Source organism: Colias croceus, chromosome 22 (assembly GCF_905220415.1).
Source record: "Colias croceus chromosome 22, ilColCroc2.1".
Classification (NCBI taxonomy): Eukaryota; Metazoa; Arthropoda; class Insecta; order Lepidoptera; family Pieridae; genus Colias; species Colias croceus.
The window spans coordinates 6,627,322-6,644,112 of NC_059558.1; the positions used below are offsets into that span (position 1 = coordinate 6,627,322).

General features: G+C 33.9%; 1 protein-coding gene across 3 annotated transcripts in view; it reads left to right on the forward strand.

Annotated features, from left to right (window-relative positions):
- LOC123701703 (eyes absent homolog 2) overlaps positions 1-16,791 on the forward strand; it is a 49,805-nt gene that overhangs the window by 10,616 nt on the left and 22,398 nt on the right. For 2 of the 3 annotated variants that reach the window (XM_045649206.1, XM_045649207.1), the window contains exon 2: positions 15,870-16,073. The exons of the other annotated variant lie outside the window; for it this stretch is intronic. In XM_045649206.1, coding sequence (XP_045505162.1) covers positions 15,999-16,073 — 75 coding nt within the window. In that variant the 5' untranslated portion in view covers positions 15,870-15,998. The remainder of the gene's footprint in view (positions 1-15,869; positions 16,074-16,791) is intronic. 3 annotated transcript variants of the gene reach the window in all.

Below are 16,791 nucleotides of genomic sequence, written 5' to 3' on the forward strand. Positions count from 1 at the left end.
GAAATCCACTTTACAGGCGCGCGGCTCGTCGGAGCCACGCCTAGAACCTGAAGGTCTATGCAAAACAAAATGAAGTCGTACAGAATTTTGCCCCCGTAAATAAATATGCTCATATTCGCCGAATTTTTGATGTTTACGTTCTTACCCCATGTCCGGACTTACCCGTACTCACTATATCTAATTCTAATAGTAAATAGAGAATAGATAATTACTTACTCGAAAATTAATTCACCATTGTTTCTTATAGACATACCGCATATACATATTGTAGACAAATAACATTTTTGCTTTGCTTTCCATCTTGAAGCCAATTATAAGATTTGGAAATAAAGTATGTTAGTAATTATTGATTAAAAAGCATTTAACAATAATTTATGATGAACACGACACGAATAAAAACTACATTCCAAACATTGAAAATTATTGAACTTGTAACCAAAACATGAAAATTACAAGTAAAACCAGCGCTCAAAACTAGTTTTCCATAAATCACAATAATTACAAATTCATACAATGTACCAGGGTCCCCGAAATGTGTAAGAGATGCTTATCACGGCCCTTTCAACGGCCCTATCATCCCATCTCATTCTTCACATTTTTTGTCGCGCTTATCTCGATCTGCTCATAAAAAGTGTCTAGATTTAACGTGGATTAGATTTGAATTAGGCGGATGAATTCGAAATATTTTTGGTGTGATTTAATACGCTGTTTTTTACAAAAGTTAGGATTGCTTAGTTACATAAGTATGTAATTTAGTTATGCTAGAAGCTCGAGCTTTTAGCTTGTCTGTTACAAAATATTGTACAACAACGCACGCAATCATGAAAATGCTTCATTTTTTAATTAGAAATCTTTCATATTATGAATGCATGATGATGATGAAGCACTCTTGCTTCATTGAGTCGATCATGTCGGTCAGTCGAGTTACATCAACATAAAATGTGTGAATATGTATCTAGTAGTAGGAAGCTATGCGGTTATTATTCTAAATAGATAACACATAAAACATTTTTTTATTTGCATCTATTACTGAGGTTAATATGCAGTAATAGATGATAGTTTTTAAATTAACATAATATTGGCGACGGCTTCTCTATACCTATAATATGCTATATCTATGACTAAACCAAAAAAGCCTAACTAGGTTGGAATGGACTTTCACTAATAAATTCATAAATAATTATTAATAATATTCTTATTATTCGTAATTTCAATTTGCGAATATCTTTGATATTTATGGAATACCTAGCTGTGCGGGTTTGTACATTAAAATGCGGTTGCCAAATTCTTCGTAAAAATCGCAGTAATTTTAAAGAGCTCTAGAAGAGGTAATTAGGATAATAATATTAGGATACCATAATATAAAGTACCTACTAGATATTTATTGGGTCCATGCTACTACGCATTAACTCTTCCAAGCGCATGAAAAAATATTATGATTCTATGATTACGTAACTCGAGACAATACCGAGAACTTTTCATATAAGGTGTTGGACAATACAGTCGGTACCTTTGGTCTATAACACCGCAACTTTGATAAATCAGCAACTTAATTGTAAATAGATTATGTCGCTATGTGTATTTTATAAACAAGTTGAGGACTAGCTGCCCGCCTGGCTTTGCGCGTTGGATTGGAAGGATGCGGTTAAAACCGGGTGTAAAACATTCGATTTTGGAGTTGTATTTTTTGAAGTGAAACTACTTTTAATCGTGGTTGGAAAAAAATTTAGTGTAACATTTTTTCGTTACGCGTGACATTTTTCCGTTACGCGCCATCTTTTTCTTATCCCTAGCACGCGTGATTTGACGTATTTCTGTAAAGTTGCATAAAGTAAATTATTTTTTGAAAAAGAAGTTTCACTTCTTACGTGTTTTAGATAAATAGGGCAAAGCCGCGGGCGAAAGCTTAGTAAGTGATTTAATATTTCAAATAAGTACTAATAATATACTTAACATAGATTTAACGTAGTACCAGGGCATTAAAAACTTGTAGCATATAATTTAAATGAAAAAATTGCTGCTCATCTTGCTGCACATTCTAACCGTTTATAGCTATGACTGTATGACATAATGTGACACCGCGACCACCAAGAGAGTATGGACTCCCGATAAGGATGATTTTATAAACAATAACAACCACCTTGTGAATTCAGCGAGCCTGGTACTTGCATATTTTGTTTTCTTTACAGTTAACTAGCATGATAAGAAAATGTTTTAAATTCCCTTTGTACAGACAGTATAAAAAAACAAACCTATAGGTACCTATTAAATTTATACTGTTATCAATAGCTAGTTGTGATAAAACCTTTGACTCAAGCTTGAGCAAATTATCTATAGGTACGTAGGTACATATAATAAATCTGTAGGAGGGTCAATTCTGTACATTGAAAATATTGAAAAAATAAATAGCAGGGGGTGTTATTGGATCGATACCAAACCCAAATATGTGATTAATTTTTTTTTTATAAGATGTCATTGTCAGAGTTACTCAAAATGGAGAAATAAACCATCCACGCGAAGACCGACATCTGCGCGGACGGAATCGCGGGCGGAAGCTAGTCTACAATATATTTTGTTATTTAGCATTTCCGAATATTCAAAGAGGAGTGTGAATTAGCCGTGGTTAACGAATTTTGTAAAGAAAGATGTGCTGTGAAATAAAATTATTAAACAGGTACCTACCTACCTATAAGAGCAATGAAAAACAACATTAATTCTTAAATCTAATTGCTAATTTAATATCTATATAATATACCAAACAACATACCTTTCTAGTAGGTATCTTTTTTGAAAATAGGTATGTACCATCTCATAATTAGGTAGTACCTAATCTCTTTGCCAAATAGGTACCTAGGTATATTATTCTAAATAAAACAAAGACGGGAAGCGTAAATTAAAATACGAAGTAGAGAAACAATGAATAATTGAAATTTGAAATCAAGTCTTTCAGTACACAATTTAAAGTCGATAAACAACGGACCAATAGTACATCGGATAATAAACAACAATTTCACATCAGTAATTTTTTATCTGTCCCGTTTCAATGGAATAAACAACAAAAGAGCAAACTGAACGAAGCTTTGTTCGTCTCTATCAAACTCTCGTATACGAAATTAAGTCTTATTCGACTGTAATAAAGAGGAGAGTTGTTTGTATCGAATCCTAGGATAGGATAGCGTATTCGAATTGTTCGAAATTCAATTTAGTTTGGCGGGCGGAAGAGGCGTGGTTTGTGTTGGGCGGGTCGAGGGAAGGAGATAGGACATCGCGGATGTTCCTCATTCAAATTTCGCAGCTGTCTGGAGCAATGCCGAATTTCGGGATTAGAGAATAATGACAGCCACAGATTAAACAACCTAGATGTGTCAACGTCGCTTTTACTTTTAATGGACTCGGTGGTTTATGTCTTATGTAGTTTATATAATCTGGGAAAAGATAAATTAATATTGTTCTATTAACCGGCTTAATAAAAAGGAGTAAAATTCCACTGTATTTTTTGGGTTTGTTACCTTAACTTAATTAGACAGGGTGAACCGATTTTGATGATTTTTTTATTTGAAAACTAGTGTCTTCCTGATAGTCTTATTTCAAATTTGACCAATTCTTACAATTTGAAAACTAACAAACAACTGTTTATTTTTTATATTAGATACCGATTTACAGATACCTTTCGCATTCTTCTACAATCGAACATAATTAAATAAACCAATATTTTTTTAATCAAAGTATGTCACGAATGTGTACTTAATTCATCAAGGTCAGAAGGTCATCGGAAATATAATGTAAAAACAAAGTAAACATAAAAAATGCAACACACACAAGTTGAGTCAACAAATTCATTCAGACGCGGCTGTTACGTAAATCTTTGTAGACAAAACGTGTTTTATTTTCCTTTTAAAATAACATTGTAGGTAGTGTATGTTATGTTATTCATTAATTGAGTAGATTTGATTTTTAATTTGAAATTATTAATGAGTTAAAAATCAAGTTGTCATCATCACCTTTTAATAAGTATGTACCTAATAATTATTAATTACTAGCTGTTGCCCTCAGCTCCGTCTGCGTGGAAAAGATAAATTTTCATGGTACAAACTTTCATCCCCTATTTTATCCCCTTGAAGGTAGAATTGATCCTTTCTTAGATGCCTACGTACTAACAGATGCCTACGGCTCTACCTGCATGCCAAATTTCAGCCTGATCTGACCAGTGGTTTGGGCTGTGCGTTGATGGATCACTTTATGTCAGTCAGTCAGTCTGCACCTTTCAGGATTTTTGTTAGGAGAACTACAAGAGCTAGCTGAACTTGAGTGACTCGCGCACACATTAACACAATGGACGACGGTTGATGGAGATCACGATTTTAAATTTTAGACAGATTTTATGGTCCGGGAGCCAGAAGCAGATTTTATGACCAAGTTCCTCTCAAGCGGTAATTAGTAAAATGCATCAAAGTATAGTATTATGAAGCCTCGTGAACGTCAGCTGGAGCTCGGTTGGGGGGGTGAGTGGTTGTAGCCTCCCACGCACGTAAGAAAAAAAAGTATATTCATTCATTTCCTCTCAGCTAAAAATTTGTCAAATTGTAGCTAACCCATTATCTCAACGAAAAATAATAATCAGCTGGTTACAGCATGGTGTATTATACGTCAGCTGGTGTCTCGAATATAGTGAGACATTAACAAAATCATCGAGATACGTGGAATTCCATCAACATAAGTCCCCGTAAAAGATAAGTAATAACTTTATTAATTATATATTATACTATTATTTTTTTAATAATTATAGTTAACTAATGTTTTTAGTGGGTTATTTCATATTTATTACACTTTTAGGTAGTTATGTGAATTTGATGATATTATGATAGTTATTTTTAAATGCAGTTTATAATATTTGTAAAAACATGTTTACCGATGTGGCTGAATGTACGTAGTACCCCGATCATGCGCACAACTAACTACCTCCAAGTACCTTATTACTGTCTATATTATGCTAGCGTGTGTTGCTTGAATTTTTAAAAATAACGATAATATTTAAAGATACGTCATTTCATCTCAGATGAAAATTTGTGAGCTGATTGTTAATATACTGATGCGATAAATAAAAAAAATCAGCTAGCAATAATTCGAGGAAAACCTAGTCAGTTGATGCATATAAATTGGCAATAGATGCTTCTGTCTAACTCCTAAGTAATAACTTTCAAAGTATCAGCTGACGGTTTTTCCACCAAGATACAGCCAGCTGACCTATATATATATCCACAGTTACATATAAGCTATCATCAGGTAAATTTTTGTTTGAGAGGAAATCACGGAAAATAATTTTATTTTTTTCATGTTCGAGACACCAGCTGACGTATAATACACCATGTTGTAACCAGCTGATTATTTTTTTTCGTTGAGATATTGGGTTAGCTACAATTTGGCAAATTTTTAGCTGAGAGGAAATGAATGAATGTATTTTTTTTCCTACGTGCGTGGGAGGCTACAACCGCTCAACCCCCCAACCGAGCGCCAGCTGACGTTCACGAGGCTTTATAATACTATACTCTGATGCGTCTGACGAATTATCCCTTGAGAGGAAATAATTAACCAAATTTGCACCTGGCTCCCTAACCATTAGTCCTCATGACGGGTTTTGTTTTATTTCCCATAGGTACTTAATTAATTATTACAAAAAATTACAAAATTAAAAATAATTTATCAGTTTTAAAGTAAGTAAAAAGGATTATCACGTCTTTGATTCCGGTTTCATATTACCTATAAACAAGTACCTACCTACCTACCTAAGCTATAGATAAAGAACCAAATATGCAGTTCTGCAATAGGTAGGTAGGTACCTATAGGCACAGATTAGATACCAGATGCTATAGGTTATAAATCGTCACTTATCGTTAACTTTTATAACTCGAGAAACATTACTTTATTGTAGAAATCTGCCCTTTATCATTCTAGGTAGGTACCTACCTACCTGATGGTAAAGTAGGTACCTAATTTCTATAAATGCATACGTTTAACCATTTAAATAATAACTACCAAAGTATAATATGTTTTACCAACATCCTTACAATAGTCAAAAAATAAGTAGTTCTGAATATAATCGATCGCAGATAAACTGCACTGTTCATTTACATTTCTCAGCTCGTAACTCAATACTTTTGACAGGAAGACGTCAATCTTTGGCGGGAATATCAGCATAGATTGTATAAATCTATAGCATAGATAAAAAATATTGTTGTCTATTGATGTGATACAAAATTATAGATTATGACATAGAATGTGTATAAAAACACGCAAATACGTGGATACGTTTAAAATTAGTCATAATTAGTCAGTCGTATGTAAAATTAAATTAAATTTGTGATAAAGATTTAAAACAATTTTAAAATAGAACGCAATTTAAAAACATTCGAAAGTATTTCTATAAATAAAGCCCGCGCATTCTAATCGGATTGCACGTAATTTGACGTAAAGATGCGATTAAAATCGATTAATTTATTCGAGTCGATGTTATCTCTATACCGTTTTGTCGTCGTGCGAGTCATCAGGCCCATTTAGTGCGCTTCTAATTCGCAGGACCGTAATTAATGAAGAAATATAGCAATTAAATATGCGTTGTTTTTACGTACGCTGTAGAATGTTCCAATCGCCATTTAACAGCGAATTTATTGTTGTTAAAAGATAATATTTTCAATTTAAACATTTAATGAAATTATGATGTTACTAATAAACTTTAAGCATTGTGAAATATGAATTATACACAATTTTGTGTATTTTACCGAGCTATTAAAATTTGAAATCTGTGTAAAGGGAATTAATAAAGAAAAAGTTGTACCTACTGATATTTTAATGACGCGGACGCCATAAATCAGTTACTAATTATGCGTGACGCTTGTTGATTTTATCTGAATGTGGGATCTTTATGAAATATAGGAAATATTTACAGTAACTGAGGAGCGGCCCATAAATACCTAGGTATGTAGGTAAACATTTGATATCAAAATTTTGTCAAATGAACAATACCTAATTGAATACGTGACAGAAAATAATTATATTTTACGGATGTTTTACTGAATATTAAAAAAAATGTGTGCGTGTACTAGTGTACCTACACACGTAAAAAGTGAAACTTCTTTATGACCTTGTTTTTTCAAAAAATAATTTACTTTAGCAACTTTACAGAAATACGTCGAATCACGCGTGGAAGGGATAAGAAAAAGATGGCGCGTAACGGAAAAATGTCACGCGTAACGAAAAAATGTTACACTAAATTTTTTTCCAACCCCGATATAGAAGTTTCACTTCAAAAATAAAACACACCATTTAAAGGTATATTTTTTTTTTCTTGATATAATAAAAGAAGGAAGGAATATTATGTCGACCACATCTTTAAATTCTGAAACTGATGTCTAGCCTCTACGTAGGATTATTTATCTGTAAAGAACCACAATTTACATGGTTTAACCAAGGTTTAACAGTTTGAAAATCAACGCTAGTTCACAATAAAATCGTATTTGTCATACAAACTTCACAACTCAATGTCGCATAAATCTTAATATAAAAGAAATGTAAACAAAGAATTTCAAACATCTACTTCGGTCCATTTAAATACAGGGTTTTCCAATAAGAGGTGTTATTTTGATATTCAAAGAAAAATGCCATTTTTTATTATAAATCATCAGATGTTTGAAAATGAAAATGAAAATGAAAAATATATTTATTTTCATACACACAGTTTACATATACAGAAAATGGATGAGTCCTCCTAGTAAGTTTACAAAAACCTGTGTCAGGAGGACCCGCTCTTCCTTAACTAATATTACAAATATAAAACGTGTGCAGATGTATGTCTGTGAGTGTGTGTGTGTGTGTGTGTGTGTGTGTGTGTGTGTGTGTGTGTGTGTGTGTGTGTGTGTGTGTGTGTGTGTGTGTGTGTGTGTGTGTGTGTGTGTATGTTTGGGTATGTTTGAGGTATTAAAAATTATAAAATGTAGTGTAGAAGCGCCTCAGTATCCTCATAGGAAAGTGTTTTCAAATATTGAATAACCGTTTTTTTAAAATCACGATGATTAAGTCTATGTATATCTAAAATATTATTAAGACGATTATAGAGGTAGATGGACCTAGCTTTAAATTGGTGTTTAGCAAAAACTGTTTTAGTACATATGGTGTTAAAAACGTCTTTCTTTCTCCTTTTATTTTCAGTTAATTTGTCTAAAGGAGATATTTTACGAATTTTAGTAGTAACCGAAAAAATGTACAACTGTCTAACTGTTAGAACATCGCAGACTTTATATAGCTCCGAAGTTGAAAACCTTCGCGGTTTAAAGTGCATCACTTTAAGTAGACAACGATGGGCACGTTCCACGTCCAAGAGTTTAGTTTTATTTGCTCCACCCCAGATAGGGATGCAATAGCTAATTACAGATTGTACAAGAGATTTATAAATTTGGTTAATGAGTTCAGGAGTGGTAATATGTCTTAACATTTTAATAATCCATATAAATTTTCGGGTTCTTTCATTAATATAGTCTAGATGGCAATACCAAGAGAGGCGATAATCTAAAATTATACCTAAATATTTAGTAAAAGAGACTTTTTCAATTAAATTACAATTACAATTCAAATCATTTGTATTATTACATTCATGCAGTTTTAAAGTAAAGTTATTATTAGGTTGAGTTCTATTGTTAATTGAGAAACAAATATAATTCGTTTTTTTAACGTTTAATGTAAGTAAATTCAATTTAAGCCAATTATAAATCTTTGAGAGACCCAGTTGAGCAATAGAGTACACTATATTCCATGAGCGCCCAGAAAACACTATAGCGGTGTCATCTGCGTACGAAATGATTTTACCACCATCAATAGCAAGGTTAGTAAGATCGTTAATATAAATTAGAAACAGAGTCGGGCCAAGGACACTACCCTGGGGTACACCAAAAGTAATGTCCATATCCCGACTCACTTGATTATCAATTTTAACTCTTTGGGTGCGGTTTAATAAATAATCCGTTAACAATTTGAGAGGTGTTCCCCGAATTCCTACACGCTCTAATTTCTGAACAAGAGTGGGAAAAGAGACGGTATCGAAGGCCTTTTTTAGGTCCAGAAAGACAGTTAAACACTTGTTTCCTAGGTCAAGTTGGTCTATGATAGAAGATGTGAGAGCCAAAACTGCATCCTCAGTGGATAACCCATGTCTAAATCCGTACTGTGAATTCGAGATTATACAGTTTTTTTCAAAGTAGTTTAACAATCTATTATTTAAAAGTCTCTCAATAACTTTAGATATAGCAGGTAAAACTGAGATTGGCCGATAATTATTGATATCGTCCCTATCCCCACCCTTGTGCACGGGGGTAACAATTGATTTTTTTAACAATAGTGGAAAAACGCCCTGCCTGAAACACAAGTTTGCAAGATGGCTAATATGAGGGGCAATAGCAGTTATACATAATTTCAAAAATTTTGTTGGTATGTTGTCCCAGCCAGGGGCACTGTCAGATTTAAGAGACATAACTACACTTATAACTTCGCCAGGGTCTGTTTCTAAAAGTACAAAAGATGTGCTTTGCTGAGCAGGCAAGCAAAAACTGTTATTATCGGGAGAGACGGATGGAGGATTATTCAAAAGTTCATCTGCCAGAGTTTTACCAATATTCGCAAAAAAGTAATTTACAGAGTTAAGAGAATCGATAGACGTTTGCTCTAAGTTAAGTAGGTCTTTACAATGCGATTTATTTGTCTTAAAGTGAGTTATTTCTTTAATAGATTTCCATAATTTCTTCGAGTTCCTAGCAGATTTTGCAAGTAATTGTCTATCATATTTACGTTTTAATTTTTTTATTAAATTGTTACAGTGATTTCTATATCGTCTAAAGGTAAGTTTCAAAATTTCATTGTGTGGATCAGATCGAAGTTTAAGCTGCATTTTGTTTCTGTTACGGATACATCTAAGAATGCCCTTTGTTATCCAAGGCTTTACAGTGCGTTGGTTCCTCGGAAGATGTTTAGAAATTTTACTTTCTTCTAATGATTCTGAAAGGTACTTTAGTAGACGTTCTGTTACTATATTAGGATCATCACAAAAAAGCAGTGATTTTAAATTTTTATTAAGAAGTCTATTATAAGCGTCGTCGTAGTCGATATATTCAACAATTTTTTTCTTTATTTTTGAATTTTTAATAATTTTTGAGACACTCATAAATACAGATAAATGATCAGTTACGGTAGTATTTAATACGGCAATATTAGCGAGAAACACTTCTTTGTTTACCTTCAATATGATGTGGTCTAAGCAGCTGGTTTCCCTCGTGGGAAGCTTATGGCCAGCAACTAGGCCATGAGTAGCTAGCATATTTAAATAGTAATTTTTATTATTCCGGTCATATGTTTGTTCGTTAGCACTCTGGATAAGATTAATATTTATGTCTCCGGTGATAATTATGTTAGATGAATTTATATTTTCTAAGTAATCATTTAGGGACTCAATGAAAGCCGACGCATTTTGAATCGATGGAGAGCGATAAATTCCCAATAAGGTAAAATCAGTAATCATTAATTGTATGCAAGAGGCATGTTGAAGTTTAACTTCTTTTAATTCTGGTTTAAGATGAGATTTAGCGTAAATTACAACACCATCATTTTGGTTAAAATATTTGGTTGATTCCAAAGCAACATAATTAGGTATTTGAGGTATAGGTTTATCTTTGTCCAGTCTACATTCCGTCAGCACTAATACATCGCAGTCAAAATTCAGAAGCGACATTGTTACTAGGAAATCATTTATATTACGATAAATACTTCTTATGTTTTGACATATTATAGTCAGGTCATTCTTTTTAATGCATATGTTTTTTTCTAAATCCTGAATATCACAACTTACTTGCGTAAAAAATTCAGTCTGATCCAATTCTGTAATTGTATTTAATGAATCAACTTTATCCATTATAAAAGTAATTGTGCAAAGTAGAGGTATCAATATTGCATAATAAATTTCTTTTTTTAGAATTTACATAACGACTTAGGTTTTTGAAAATCAAATGAAATAGAATGTTCAGTGGCGAGGTTATCAATAGATAATACAGTTTAACATTAAGTAATACTATAAGTGGGTATATATTTAGATCAACGTAAGTATGGCAACGTAATTTACCATGAGCAATCATTGATTTGAGTGACAGCAAATTAAAAGCAATTAAGAAAACAATACATAGATAGAGGCGTTCTAGAATGTAATAGAGGTGTATATCTGTATTTAATGTGTAAATGTGTTTGTGTGTGAGTGGTATGAGGTTTAGATTTAGAGTATGAGTAGTGAGTTGTGTGTAATATGCTAACATTAAAGTATACAAAATAGAATTTACTGATGAGCTAGTGGAAAAAGTTACAATAGTTATATAGAATACAACTAGCACATCGCAGACTTGTTCGCTTAATATATTATAATATTTAATACAAAAAACAATAGATAGAAACAAAAGTAGTAAATAGAAGAGAATCTTGCCCACTAGTCATGCTTGGGACACTTGCTGCATGAGGTGGTGGACTTGAGACTCTTTTTTTATAACAATAATTGGAGAAGTTTCGTCCTTCCTCACAAAGATGCGACCAAACGATGTCCAACAAAATTTGAATTTCTTAGATTTAGTGAGATCCCTTGCTAAAAAGAAAAGTCGGGCACCTTTGGGGGTTAAATGTTCGGTAACAAAAATAGGAGTATCTTCGTTTGACGTAAAGCCCAAGTGCTTTGCTTGAAGTTTGCATTTATTTCTAATATTGAACGATTTTGTCATCCTCATAACATCCCGTTTCAACATGGTGGAAGTTAGTTCGATAATTATACGCGAATTTTTATTAGAATCGTTATTTCGATTATTAGATCGAACTCTGTAAATGTCCTTAATATCGGATTTTTCGATTTTACAGTTGATGTTTTTAGAGAGTTGTAAAGTCATATTAATTAAATCTTCCTTTGTTTCATTAGGTAACGAGGGTACATTTTTAAATTCAATATTTCGTTTCAGATTATCCCTCTGTATATCTTCGACTTTTTCTTCAAGCAAAGTAATGTATTCTTTATCCTTTTTGGCTTGAATCTCCATTTCTTGTATTTTTCGTTTATACTCCTCGTTCTGACTAGTAAGAATAGCTATGGAACTATCAATGTTATTATTTGATTGCTGTATCTCTTTAATAGTCGCATTAATGGATTGAAGCTCCGACTGTTGTGAAGCCATAAATGAAGAAAACATGGCCATAAATTCATCTTTTAGTTTATTTAATTCGGTGCTTAAGTCATCCTCCCTTCCACGTTTCAATCTTTGAGTAATAAAACTTGACTGTGAGCTGTTATCAGCCAACTCATTGATGCAAGAATCCGAGGCAGATTTGTCCAAGCTAGGAGATGAAGTTAATGCTTTTTTGGTTGGTGGGCTACGTTTTAGTGGCATTTTGTTTAGAATGTATCAATCTGTAGTACTAGGGTAGCATAAGTCAATAGGCGTTATAAAGAGTGAAAACTGACCCAGTATGTTTGTTTCATTCAGCACACTCCCCTACCGGCCATATAGTTAGGTCCCACTACCAAGATAACATGAACAATCAGGAGGTTAACTAATGTAATATTTCTTACTTTTTATTCTTACAAATGTAATTTCAATGTGTGTGTTATCTTTTCATTAATTATCTTCGGCAGCAAGAGAGAGAACCAGCAGGCGATCTCATTCATCAAGCAAATCAAGAATATGCACGTAAACACAGTTCCGACGTACTAGGAGCACATAAGTAGCGAGAGGTTTTCACCTTAACAACTTCACAATCACCGTTGAACTTCTTGCTCGTATGCTATCCTATTATTTGTGTTTTAATAATTAACTTTGAAATTAATTTTACGAAATACAATAGACACGTCTACTCGCGAACGTTGTCCAAACGGAAGAGGAAAGATGTTTATTTCATTACAAAGAGGAAGGTATGCCGTTAATAGTGGAAAATAACATCAGGCAAATGACCACCACGGCCACGCTTACAGGACAAAATCCTTTTCATGAAATTTTCCATAACTAAATCGCAAAGTGGCTGCTCTATGTCCTCGATAGCCTCACGAATTCCATCTTTGAGGTCTTGAATCGATACTGGGCTGTTGGCGTAGACCTTCTCCTTCACGTGGCCCCAAAGAAAGAAGTCGCAAGGTGTTAAATCACAAGATCTCGGTGGCCAATTGTGATCACCTCTTCGAGATATAACACGGTCCGGAAACTTTTCCCTTAAAAGATCAATGGTTTCGTTGCTTGTGTGGCACGTAGCGCCGTCTTGTTGAAAGTGAACGCTGTCCAGATCAATACCATCCAATTCCGGCCATAAAAAATCGTTAATCATCTCTTGATAGCGCAATCCATTCACCGTAACTGTTGCGCCAGCCTCATTTTCGAAAAAGTAAGGTCCAATGACTCCGCCGGACCATAAACCGCACCAAACAGTCACACGTTGAGGATAGAGAGGCTTTTCAACAATAACTCTTGGGTTTTCTGAGCCCCAGATGCGACAATTTTGCTTGTTGGCCTCATCACTGAAGATGATTTTTAGATGGAATTCCGGATCATTTTCATGCATTTCAACGACCCAATCAGCAAAGTCACGACGTTGTTGATGATCGGCCGGCTTGAGTTCTTGTGTTAACTGGACTTTATAAGCCTTAAGACCCAAATCTTTATGCAAAATACGGTGTAATGACGTTTGTGGAATACCTAATTCCAAAGAACGACGAGGAATGGACAAACCTGGGTTTTCTTCAACACTTTCGGCTACAGCAGCAATATTCTCGGCTGTTCTTGAGCGACGTGCACGGGTTTTATTCTTCTTATCAATAACTTGTCCCAACAGCTCGAATTTTTCCACCAATTTCTGTATTGCGGTGCGACAAGGTGCTTCACGACGACCCAAAAATGTTCGAGTTTTACGAACCGTCTCTGCCAAATTTTCACCATTTTTATAGTGAATTTTAATAATTTCAATGCGTTGTTGAAGCGTGTATCGTACCATTTTTATTAATGGCGTAGTTTCTACTTGTCAAATGCCAAGAAATGACAGCTTCAAAAGTGACATCTACCGAAATAGCGGGCTATTCAAAATAACACCTCTTATTGGAAAACCCTTTATTTTACAAACAAACGAGTAATCGATTTAAATTCAATCGTAAACACACCATCTTATCGATTCCAAACGGCGATGCGACGTTATTCTAAATTCAAATCAAACCAGTCTTACAAGTCGTAATTATTAAAAAAACAAAACTAATGCAATGTTGGGAACGCAATTCGATTTTTAACTTGATTTTTAAACTTCCATACTTTGATTTTGAAGTTTGAAGTCCACGATTTGTTATGAATTCTATTTTCATTTGGAACATTCACTTTTTATTTAAAAATTGTTTGCTTTTACGCACAATAGGTAGGTAAATAATTCGATTTTCTAAATTTACACTGAAATTAATTTCTTATTCGATTAGTAATTTTTATCAAATTTATCATATTTGGTAGGTATTTATTTAGAATTTACCTAACGTGAGCTATGAGCCACAGCACAGACATTTTATGAGGTCCCACCATTGCGTGTAGCTCTCCATGAATATTACAATAAACATAATTTAATTGGTAGGTACCTACCTAAACAAACTTTCATACTATGAAATAAAAGCCCTATTAGGTAGCCCGAAAAATACAAAACACAAATCCCATACGTATCATCCCACTATAATAGTATCCCACTGCGAGGATAGCTACCGTAACCCCCCGTGGACACGCTCAAAGCCTTTAATTCTAACATTTCATACTTTTAATGTACCAGCGTGGAATGGAACGTAAATTATTTGACGTTTTCCAAATTTGAATTTTTAAACGGAGCGTTTTTAATTGGAACTGACAATCGTTTTTTATTACTGGCCAGTAGCTTTCGTGATAGCTACCTCATTTCTCACAACGGCATTACACATCTACCTACCTGTCATAGCTGTTATACTATGTACCTAAGTATGCGGTAGCCGGTACCTCAATATTTTTTTCCATCTACTTACTAAAAAATAAAATTGTATCAAGTTAGGTAATAATTTTAAACTTTCCTTTAGTTTTCAAAACACCTTATGATTGTATTTGTATCCATAGGGAAATTAAGATGTAGAAAAATCATAACCAAGCAATAGGTACTTTCAGCTTTTTTCCTAACACAACCACACAATATGTTACATAGGTACAATCTCAAGTTAGAAGCGTAATTTTACATTACCTCTAATAAATTTACAAGTCTAATAAATAATTAATAATAGGTGTTCATTGCGAAGTCATACTATGAGTCACACTTATCATCTTATGTGTTGCGGTTATGGAGTTCTTTGAAACTGGTTAATTATCTCATGTAGCAACAGAAGCTGCCATAGACAAAAAATTAAAAAAATTACAATCTCGATTACGTCAAACTCGATTTGACAACTTGATGAACACGCCTTCGATATTCGAATTTGAAAACCATGTGGGTGGTCCGAACGTGCGTGTAAATTTTTTCTTTTGTTTTTATTTTTTTTCTGTTTGATGTAGGGCGATGACTAACGGCCTTTCAATAACTAGCCACCAGCGTAGCGTGATGATTATTGTTGACACTTTTTTAATATAATATACGAGCATAAATTAGAAACGAATTAGTCTTAATTTGCTTAATTTTTCTGACCGCTATAACTCTTCAATCTACCGCCTAGAAAATTTATTGTATAAACCAAAAATACTTGCAGTGATTCCGATATTAACTGTAACGCTAGGTTTATAATATTAAAATAACTATGAAAAGTGTAAGAAATTAATGTCATACCTCTCTTTTAGTAACGAGATGATTAAATGTGTGCTCAGTGACTGGACGTAGAACATGTGCTAAAAAATGCCGCGAACCGTTTCCCGCGCAAAAAACTGTCAAAGTGATATTGACGTTTAAGTGATCGGAATGTAATCAGCATGGTGACATTGATGCCGTGTAGCTACCTCGGCGGCGGGTCCCCGCGATGCAGTCTGGACCACACAGAACCCAAGGTCAGAAAGTCCAAAATCTAGCACTTATTCATATTGACCTACACTTTTTTTCTTATTTTCATGTCGGACTTTAAATTGCATAATTGAAAATTTATTTGGCCATTTGTAATTTTCACTCTTTAGTTTATTATTTGTTTTTATGCACTGGCACGGTTTTCGCACGATTTTGTTTTGCACCCGCACGTTTTGCATGCTTTTTTTGATATGTTTTTGTTCTTTTTTGCGCTTTAGAACTTTTGTAATAAACTGAAGTGAATTAGTTAAAGGGCGGTTATCAGTTTTGCAAATAATATCTGGAAAGATTATAATTGAACTCTTTCATCTTTTTCATACCCGTAGGTAGGTACTAGGCCCGCATACGGCATAAACAATTCGGGCCCATCGTAAGCAACACCGAACTTTATCGTCCGAACAAACACAAGTGCGGACAAACTGTTTATGTATTCCAAGCTACAGAGTCATGTTACCCATTCATACGTTCATCTTTAGGGCCCATTAAAAAGTCGTAATACCTACATCGTGGTCGCGTTACGGACCTACGGAACAGAGCGTCGTTAGCCACGCGATACCAGGCTATCATAACTCAGTGGTATACGACGCTTTATTGTGACCATCCTTATCATACGTAGATAATTTGGATTTGGTATGCGATAAAACGGATAGGTTACTTATGTAGGTGGTGTGTTACAGAACGTTACAGTCTTACAGACTATATAGA